General features: G+C 36.5%; 1 protein-coding gene across 5 annotated transcripts; it reads left to right on the forward strand.

Annotated features, from left to right (window-relative positions):
* Positions 1–263: 263 nt before the first annotated feature.
* Positions 264–4,887, forward strand: LOC113770137 (protein GRAVITROPIC IN THE LIGHT 1). Of its 5 annotated transcripts, XM_027314514.1 has the most exons (4): positions 265–636; positions 760–787; positions 949–1,069; positions 3,190–4,887. In XM_027314514.1, the coding sequence occupies exon 4, from the start codon at positions 3,190–3,192 to the stop codon at positions 4,555–4,557; it is 1,368 nt and encodes a 455-aa protein (XP_027170315.1). In that variant the 5' UTR covers positions 265–636; positions 760–787; positions 949–1,069; the 3' UTR covers positions 4,558–4,887. The 5 variants fall into 5 exon arrangements, with proteins under 5 accessions (XP_027170316.1, XP_027170315.1, XP_027170313.1 ...); XM_027314512.1 differs by lacking the exon at positions 760–787; XM_027314513.1 differs by lacking the exon at positions 265–636 and having other exon boundaries at positions 647–787.
* The last annotated feature ends 5,057 nt before the right edge of the window (positions 4,888–9,944 follow it).

Genomic DNA, 9,944 nt, shown 5'->3' on the forward strand with positions numbered 1-9,944 from the left:
AAAAAAATACAATGAGCTTTGACCACTAATTAATTATGGGAAAAAAAAATTAGACCCTTCATCTCTAGCTTCTTACTATATCCTTCTTGTCTTTTCATTGCCTCAACTCCTAAAGTAAAGATCCAAAACCTCCAAACCAAACATTTATGTGCTACAACTGGAAACCAGGAAACATTTATGTGCTACTACTGGAAACCAGGGCAAAATCGTCAAATAAAGCTTAACAAGAATTGACCAGACCCTGCAGCAATAGTTTTAGTTCCCAATGCTTTAGCTAGCTGTTGGAGAATTCCCCCAGTCCCCGCTTTGTTGTCCATATTCGTCTTTTTCTACTTGTCTCTCTTCCCTCCCCCAGATTCACCTCATTTTTCTCCTCCTCCTCCTCCGCCTTTCCTTTTCTTCAAACTCTCTCTGGTCGATTCTCTACACTCCCCAAAACAGTACAAAAAACCGTTCTCCAATCTCACTCCCACTCCCACCAACCCATTCATTTCTTCCTCTTCAAAGTTCAACCAATCATTGAAATAACTCGATGTTTTTTTGATCAAAATAATCAAATCTCAGGTCCAAAAAGTAGCCTTTCTTTGCTTCAATGCTTGGTCTCTTCTGATACTAGCCCACGAGTCTTCCTTGAAGGTACGTTGTTTTTTAAACTTATCATCCCCCATAAACTTCCATTAAAGCCCGTATCTTTTCGTTCCTTTATTGCTCTCTCTGCATTCCTTAGCTGGATGTATTAATTCTGTAACCGCCATTTAGTCATTTAATTCCAGAAAATGACAAAAAGGTCAGTTTTTCTTTTTGTTTTTTTTTTGTCTGTGCAGGTCCCAAATTTAGCTTCTTTTCTTGATTGTCTCTCTGTTCAGGCACTACTAGTCTTTCTTTTATATGTCCTTCTATGAGTTTCATTCAAGTATTAAGCTAAGCTTGTTTATCGGGTTCGTATAGGGAGTAATCAGAAGGCGATTATTGTGTTTTCTGGATTCTTGAGACCTCGGAAGATGAGATTTAGCCTGGGATGAAGAGGAAGTGAAGGTTTCCAGTGCTGACCACTAAAATATTCATCAAGGTGTGTTTTTCTGAAGGCAACGATAATCGGAGGAGTCAAAAAAAATTTTTTTTTTTGAGGCTTTGATTATTTCTAGTCAAATGTTAAGTTTGTCTGACCGCGTCTGTAGATATTCGTAAACTTTGTGCTCAATGCTCTGCACGAGTCTCTGTCTTAATTTGTATAGTTAACTCTTCCCTGTTAACGACCCCACCGTCACTAAGAGTGGAGTTTAGGGGGTCACGTGTTTTGCACGTGAGCGAGCTTTATGGTTCTCAATTCCCCGGCCCGTATTGTGGGGTCCACAGCATCCAGGCGAAATTGTCCTTGCGGGATTTTTTTTCTTATAAATGTTTTTCTCCCGTTGATTATTACCAGTAACTTTTTTCCCGGTTGGCTCAAATCTTGAGCAAAGGCAAAGGTTGGGGGGATCTTCAGGGCCGTTGGATGGTGAAGTGAATTTAGTGACAAAAGATTTGCTGCAGTGAAATGATAAATGGGAAGGGCCCACGTGATCTTCTTGCAGCAGGAGGAGGAGGAGGATTAGGGTGACGTGTGAGAGATGAGGGTAACAGGTCGGATTTCGTTGGTGGGTCCTGGTAGATGGGTGTTGACACCTGTACATGACGAATGCTGAGTAGGATTTCTTCACCTTTTTATGGGTTAATAAAATAATAAAAAGTTATTGGACCCAATGCCATCCATTGGTCAGTAAAGTGTGTTTCTTTTGCTTTGTTTGTACACTCCTTTTGGTCCAAATTCTAGTCTTGCAAACCATTGCAAAGTGTGTTTGTTACTGTTTAAGTAGCATGGTGCTGTTATCTTGTGCATCGTGGTGGCAGCTTTTTAATCTGCAATAATGAAATCAAGAAAGTTATAGTAGTAAGTTGATGCATTGGCTTTTCCATGAAATCTTGTTTTTTTTTTGTTTTTTTTGGGTGGAGGGGGTAAATTTCTGCTTGCTGCTTTTATCAGTTAAATGGCACTAAGCTTAATTTCAGTTGATAAGCCTTAATTAATTTACTGCTAAAAAGATCAAGGCGGATACTTCAGGGAAGTTGCACTGTTATGGATTATACGTTGTTGTAACTACATACAGATTTCTTAGTTGTTAGGCAACTGCAGTCCAAACCTAGTATTAACTTCCCCTAGTCATGATTCTGAGTGGCGGTTAAGTTTCTCCTTCAGCCTGTCCAAATTGTATCAAGTTTCTTTCTCTGCCGTTTTACATTCTTTATTTTTTTTGGGGGTTGGGGGAGGGGGATGGGTAGAAGGAAAGTTTAGTCTCCAAAATGTCTTTATATGGCAAGATTTTAGCTGGCTGAACCAGGGAAATCTAATTCCACCTGGATGTGTTAGGTAGGTTGAAGACTGAAGATATTCTTTATGCAGAATAGGAACCTAAAGTACTAAGTATCTCGTCAAAGCTTGCTGTGTTATAAAATATTTGGCAACTGATTCTCGTTGCTGAGTTTCAACCTTTTGCAGCAAGGTGTTTTTTTGTGGTGTGTTGTTGTTGTGGGGGGGGGGGGGGAATGGATGATCTTTTTTAATCCCGTAATTATGTTCAACGGTTATATGTAATACTTTTCTGATATTAGCATTTTTTTCAGTTTGTTAAATGTATTTTGATTCTCAATGTTCTCTTCTTTGTAAAGCTCTTTATTCTTTGGCTGTTTCTGCAGCAATATACCTTGATGGGGCATCTCACCAGACCCCTGCAGTTTAGGAATTATAAAAAAGTTTGAACTCTGAGCCGTTGGATGCTTCCTTTAAGCGCGTTTCAGAATAAGTTTATTCACCTTATTGTGATTCCTCTGCTGCTACTGTTCGTACTTTTTTTACCCCACCTTTAGATCCACTTTTTGATTATGTCAAAAGAATGAAAATCAGAAGCACTCAAATGCAAAACAAAAAGAAATTCCTTATTCTTTAAAGGTCTCGGTTCAAGAGCTAAAGCGCGATGCTTTTTTTCTTTTGTTGAAACAAGCTCATCATTGTTACACTAGTTATCATCGTGATCATATTCTTATTCTCCCTTTATCTGTATATATAAATCTTGACATAGTTGCCTCAACTCTTCATTTACATAATAGCATATCTTTGTATCATTGTCATTATAATTTGCAACTCTTTTCCAGATGGATTCGGTTGACAGGTCTGCAGTTACCCCAAATAAGAGCAAGAGTAGATTGGCGCGCACGTTTGCTAAGGTTTTGCACATTCGAGCAGTAACTGGGATAGCTCCAGATGATGGAATCCAGAAGATTAATTCCCCTGAAAATGTTAAGAGTAATTTGGTAAAGAACAAAAGCCATTTGCAGCCATTTGATGATGAGGACGAGAAGCTGTGCAGTAGAGCGGCTACAGAGGCATTTGTAGCCAAGCTTTTTGCCAGTGTCTCATCTGTTAAAGCAGCGTACGCCCAGCTTCAATATGCTCAGTCTCCTTACGATCCTGATGGAATTCAGACAGCAGATGAGATGGTGGTATCAGAGTTGAAGAATGTGTCAGAACTGAAGCAATGTTACTTGAAGAAGCAAATCGATGAATCTTCCCCTGAAACCACTCAGATCTTGGCCGAAATTCAGGAGCAGAAGAGCTTGCTGAAAACATACGAAATAATGGGGAAGAAACTAGATTCGCAGCTCAAACTGAAGGACTCCGAGCTCACATTTCTCAGAGAGAAACTGGAGGAAGCCAATAAAGAGAACAAGTTGCTAGAGAAGAGATTGAATTCAAGCGGGCAGTTATCATCAGCTCTTGATAACGTTCACTTGTCAAGCTTAAGCCCCAGTCACTTTATTACATTTGTTCGGCAGACAATTAAGTCTATTCGGAGCTTTGTTCGGTTGCTCATCAGTGAGATGGAATCTGCAGAGTGGGATCTAGATGCTGCTGCCAGTTCAATTGAGCCTGGCGTTGCCTTTTGGAAAAACAGCCATAAATGCTATGCATTCGAGTCATTTGTCTGCCGGGAAATGTTTGATGGTTTCAATCAGCCCGACTTCTCAGTTTCAAAGGAATCTTTGCCTGAGCAGAAGAAACGGCAACGGGTATTCTTTGAAAGATTCAGGGAATTGAAGTCTGTGAAACCAATGGATTACCTAGCTTGGAAGCCTAAATCCGCATTTGCAAAATTCTGTCGCGCTAAATACTTGACACTGATTCATCCCAAGATGGAAACATCTCTTTTCGGCAATTTGGACCAGAGAAATTTAGCGAATGCAGGGGAATACCCAGAGACAACGTTTTTTGCTGCGTTTGCAGAGATGGCGAAGCGCATTTGGCTACTACATTGCCTTGCCTTATCTTTCAAACCGGAAGCCTCAATCTTTCAAGTGGACAAGAGAAGTAGATTCTCAGAAGTTTACATGGAAAGCGTGAGCGAGGAAGCATTCCTGTCATCTGATGGTTCGCCGGAATCCGAGCCTCGGGTGGCTTTTACGGTATTTCCAGGGTTTAGGATAGGCAAAACTGCTGTTCAGTGTCAGGTTTATCTTTGCTAGTAGATATGCATGGATGGGGATCAAAGCATTTACGCGCCATCTTGGTCGACCCCATTAGCGTCAAAAGCCTGATCTGGAGGCCACCGGCTTCAATATTTTTTATTTTGCACTGTTAAATTTTGTAGATTTGACAGAGCCATGGCTGGTTATGGGTTCTTTTTGTCCCCCCTTTAATCTGGAAAGGAAAGCGCGTTGACTGTTTGGTATGGGACCAAAGTTGGTGAATCTTCGCTCTGTTTTGGTAAATATAATACTATGATATATGTTCCTAAGCTTGCTCATGTCAAGAATTAGCTGTATTGTATACTATTATATTATAGTATTCCTCTACTTAGGACTCTGTCTGCTTTATTTGTCGGTACAATGAATTGGCTAAGGACCCGACAAAAGTTGACAATCAGAGAAAACTCCAATTTACCCAACAATTGACAATCATCCTATTTGACCAACAAATTAGTGATACGTAATTAAGCCAATTAAATTCCTGAGCGAGCTTGGCTCAAGTTTTCAACGGATTCCTCTTCTTGCTCCCCAGTCCACGGCCAGTGGTGAATTACTGGATTTTTCATACGGGTTATGGGGTGCCCAATCTGTTTATTCTCAGCCCGTTTCAAGTTGTTATTTCCACAAGACACCCCCAATGGGGGAAAAAGGGAAAAGAAAGAAAGATTACCTGTTTATCCAACTTTACTCGATTAACAGATTACCTTTTAGATTGGGTTAAAATTATGTTATATGTGCGTGCGTGTGTGACTATTGTTACTTTTTCCTAGAGGATGATAATCCTAATTCAAATATCTATGAGGTCATGCCCTTGAAGGATTTGACTACCAAATTGAAGGATTTCAAATTCAACCAAAAAAAGACCTCAACGAAATGGTTTATAGAATCATATGCATTGAATCCGCGACAGCCTCAATTTCTTTTCTCATAGGCCAACATAACATTGGCCATGGTTTAAGAAGCATTTAAGGAGCTAAAGAAAGAATTTGCCTCCGAATTCATGCTTATAATGCAAAATACTGAAATAGCACTTATTAGTAATGCGTCTCTTTTTTGGTTGGTTTTCTCAAATGAAAACTAGTACGTGTAGCATTTTTCTGAAGCATATTAGAGCAAAGAAGATCTTTGATTTTTGGGTTCGGTTTTTTAGAACACAATCAAGAATGACTAATACGTCTAAAGATGTAAATATCAAATTTTACATATAAAATCTAATGAGTAATACGTATAAAATTCCTTTTCTGCATATGTTTCTTCGAAATCTTTTAGTTCAAGAATGAAAAATTGCATCTTGCATAAACATCATTCAAACTCCTCATTTTTTTTTGGAGTTGAGTTTGGAGAACTCTAACTCGAACTTGAACTTGGAGATAATGGTGGATTGGTTGTTGGTGTTGAATCATCACCATTTACTTTTTCATTTGTTGAATTTTCTTCTTTTTCATGATGCCAAACAAATTGCTTGACAATCTTTTTCACATTCCAATTCCAGACAGCATTTTCATCAAAAACAACATCTCGACTATTAATGATTTTTTCGTCTTCAAATTAAACAATCCATAACCTTTAGACTTCGACCTATAACCAACAAAAAAATATTTTTTACTTATTTTATCAAATTTGTACCTCTTTTCTTTTGAAATTTGAGCATAGCAAATGCTCCCAAAAACCTTCAAGTGTTTCATCGATTGTTTCTTTTCACTCCATGCCTCAATTGGAGTTTAATTCCACATGGCTTTTGTAGGATTTTGATTGAACAAATATACAAATGTATAAATGGTTTCAACCCAAAATTTTTTTGGCAAATCTTTGTCATGTAACATAAATTTTGTCATCTTGTATAGTTGAAAATCTCTCAAATTTTTTTAATTTTAGGATATGAACTAAGTCAGTGAAACTTTAATTCTGACACCAATTTTGTTGGATATTAGCTTTGATACCAATTTTATTGATATGTGGAGGAATATTCCTCAAGATGACTTGTTACCAGATTTCCCCATCTATTCTTTCTTAGCATAGTTTCTAGCTATAACAGGAAATGCCACAGGCTTCCCTAGCATATTTTACATATTTTGTTGCAACGATTGCCTGGATATATAAATATAAAAAGAGTTGGATTAGCTCATTTAATTAATTTATGCAAATATTTTGTTGCAATGATTACCTGGATATATAAATATAGGGATAATTGCAGAAACTTCTCCTAAAATTTCTGACAATTGCACTCACCTCTTCTGAAATTTGAAAAATAGCACTAACCTCCCCTAAATTTAAGATTTTGATAGCAAGTTCAACCCATGTTAGAGAAAATGTTATAAAAAGTCTTTTGGGAAGTGAGATAATACTGTTGTTTCATTTGTACCTTTTTTGCCTCTTGTGAGGTAGTATTAGTAAAATAATGAAAAAATATTAAGAGATGAAAACAATTGGTGAAACCCAGAGGATATATGTGCAAAGAGAACAAGGGCAGTAGTAAAATTTGGAATAAACAACAAACATGTGTTCAGAAATATGAGATTCTAAAGCATATAAAGAGACTGTTTATCAAGCAAGAAAATTTACCTTTGATCAATACAAGAGAGTTTCTTAATTTATCGATCTCATACTATTTACCATAATTCATACACAGTTATATTCTCTCATGATCGACACAGCAATTTTATCATACTATAACTAATATCACAACTTTGTATATTAAGTTGAGATGATAAAGAATTGCTTAACTATCACCTTTTAATTGTCACAGGTTTTTAATAGAAAAATTCTTCGATTTTGTCTTGATTTGTGCTTTCTTTCTCCTTTTGTTTCATGAATGCATAGGATGAAATAAATTTAACCAAAACTACCAAAACTTATTTTTTATGGAGCCTTATCTGGAGATTTCTTTCTCCTACATTTTCTTGTTTCTACTTCTCTTCTATGTAGAAAATATATGATTTGCATTGTTCTCTCAAGTGTTGTCAATTACAAAATGGTACCATGACGGAGCATCAAAATGACACCATTTTGTAAATGCACTTACATTGTCTAATAAAAAAATAATCATTAATCTTGTTTAATTAGTTATTTTGAACTTGTTCATTGTCTTAATTTTTTTGCCCCAAATTTATTTACTAACAATCTTAAACTCTTGAGGTATAAAAGTAAATTCATCCTATCTTATGTCATCTATAGATCCCAAATTCATATTTGGGGAGGTTAGTGCTATTTTTCAAATCTCAAGAGAAGTAAGTGCAACTATCAAAAAGCTCAGGGTAGGTTTATGCAATTATCCCATAATTATAAAAAGAGTTGGGTTAGATCATTTAGTTAATTTATATTTCATAGCATCCCATATCATATAAAGAGATGGACCCTGGACACATCCCACAACTAGAACACAACATTCCAATTTCACAACCAGAACAGAACATTCCAGTTACAGTAATGACAATTGAGGGGCAAGAGATAACGTTACACTTGAACTTGTTCAACTTTTCTGGAGTTGAATATTTCTTGTTATGGCAGAATGTTTCTTGAACATCAAAGCCTATTATACTGTGAATGCCACTATGATGTCTACTTACCATTTCATAGCAAACCGTGTCAATATCTCTGGAGAATGCACCGGTGAGTCGCATCTAATGAATCAAACCATTGGTAATGCTCAAGAGTCACATGTAATGTACGGAGCCATCATTCGTTGGAGGAATGAGACCTTTATTTGGTTAATGTTTGAAACAGCTAATTGGTTCATTATGCTTACTCATGCCAATTATGTCTACATTCAACCTGCTCTTCCAAGTCCTACGCTGCCATATAATATGTCATGTGAAACGAGCAATGTGGAGACTCTTCCTACTTTTGTTTGATTGTATTTAGTCCTGCCGATTGAAGCGTAAAGCATGTAAGTTAGTGATTGTTACCGGTTTCTATTTAATGATGCACCTACTACCAACACGACTCCTTTTCACTTGAATTTTTGCATGATATCTTCAACTTCCACAAAATTATTTTTTTTTTAAAAAAACAACCAAAAAACCAAAACCGTCGCATTATAATCATAAAAATATAGTTTTCTGCAATATATCGTGATGATATTAAGAAATTAAGATGAAAATAAAAAAAGAGAATGCTAATATTGAAGGGTGTCCTTGTGTACACCGATGTCTTTTATTTTCAAAGTCTTCATACTACAACCGTTTGTTTTTCTTTTGCCTTTTGACTAGTGTAAGGCTTTCGTTTATATCCTAAAATACTCCATAAGACCTTTATTTATATTCTAAAATACTTCATATGGAGTTAAGTACTATATTTTTCAAAAAAATTAAGATTCAATTGAGTACATAGAAAAAGAAAAGTAGAATTGATAAGAAATTATGAGTGGACTAGGAAAGAACTGATAGTGAGTTAAGAAAGTGGGCCAAGAAAGGACGTAGACCAAAAAAAAAAAACTCCTTTCTTTATTCAGTATTATGCGAGTTTAATGAGTTTCATAAAATATTTAGATTTTTTTGAAAACATTTTATAGCTTTGCTCTAAACCAAAGCTAGGGAAACCTTAAAGAGTTCCTCAATTTATTAGCAAGTTTCAACAAATCATTAAGAGGATCACCTATTCACCTTAGCCAAATTTATTCTTAAAATTGAAGGCTCCAAATCTTTGAGAGTTAAGAGGCATCCAAAATGTAATTAGAAAACTAGGCTCTGAAAATTTAATTAGAAAACTCACAAATCACAATCTTCAGGAATTTTAAGACAAGTTTGGGAGACATCCACATGGACCACCCTCTTAGCAATTTCCTATGCCAACCCAATGCTTAGTAGGCTTTTTCCAAGCCCAACATGATCGTTAGGCTTGCCATCGGTGTCTACAGTCTATATATATGTATATATATTTATATATATATATATTCGTCCCCGTGTGGCTCTAGAGCGATGCGATTATCTTCTTGGTCAGTTTGAGGGATAATTGCAGCATGGCAGATTTGACCTTGACGGATTGGAGATATGGGTGCTCGAAGATTACCGAAGATCTGCGTGGATCCTAAAGCATCGTGTGAGTTTCACGGAAATTAATCGATCGGCTTGGCTCACCCCCCCTCTTCGGCTTCATGGTTTTCACCCCAATAAATCTGAGCTGCTCTTTATAACTTGGTTTGGACTCCTATTTTGGGTTGATTTTAAGAAATACACATTGATGGAAACTGGAGGTGGTGAATTACTGGATTTTTTCTTACGGGTTATGGGGTGCCCAATTTGTTTATTCTCAGCCCGTTTAACTAGTACATCTTTTTTTTTTGGTTGGGCTTTTTAACCATATAAATCAAACAAAAACACCGCTCACTCGCTGATAATTTTTTTAAAAAAATAAATAAATAAAAGAAGCCAATATTATGTTATAGG

Source organism: Coffea eugenioides, chromosome 5 (genome assembly GCF_003713205.1).
Source record: "Coffea eugenioides isolate CCC68of chromosome 5, Ceug_1.0, whole genome shotgun sequence".
Lineage (NCBI taxonomy): Eukaryota > Viridiplantae > Streptophyta > Magnoliopsida > Gentianales > Rubiaceae > Coffea > Coffea eugenioides.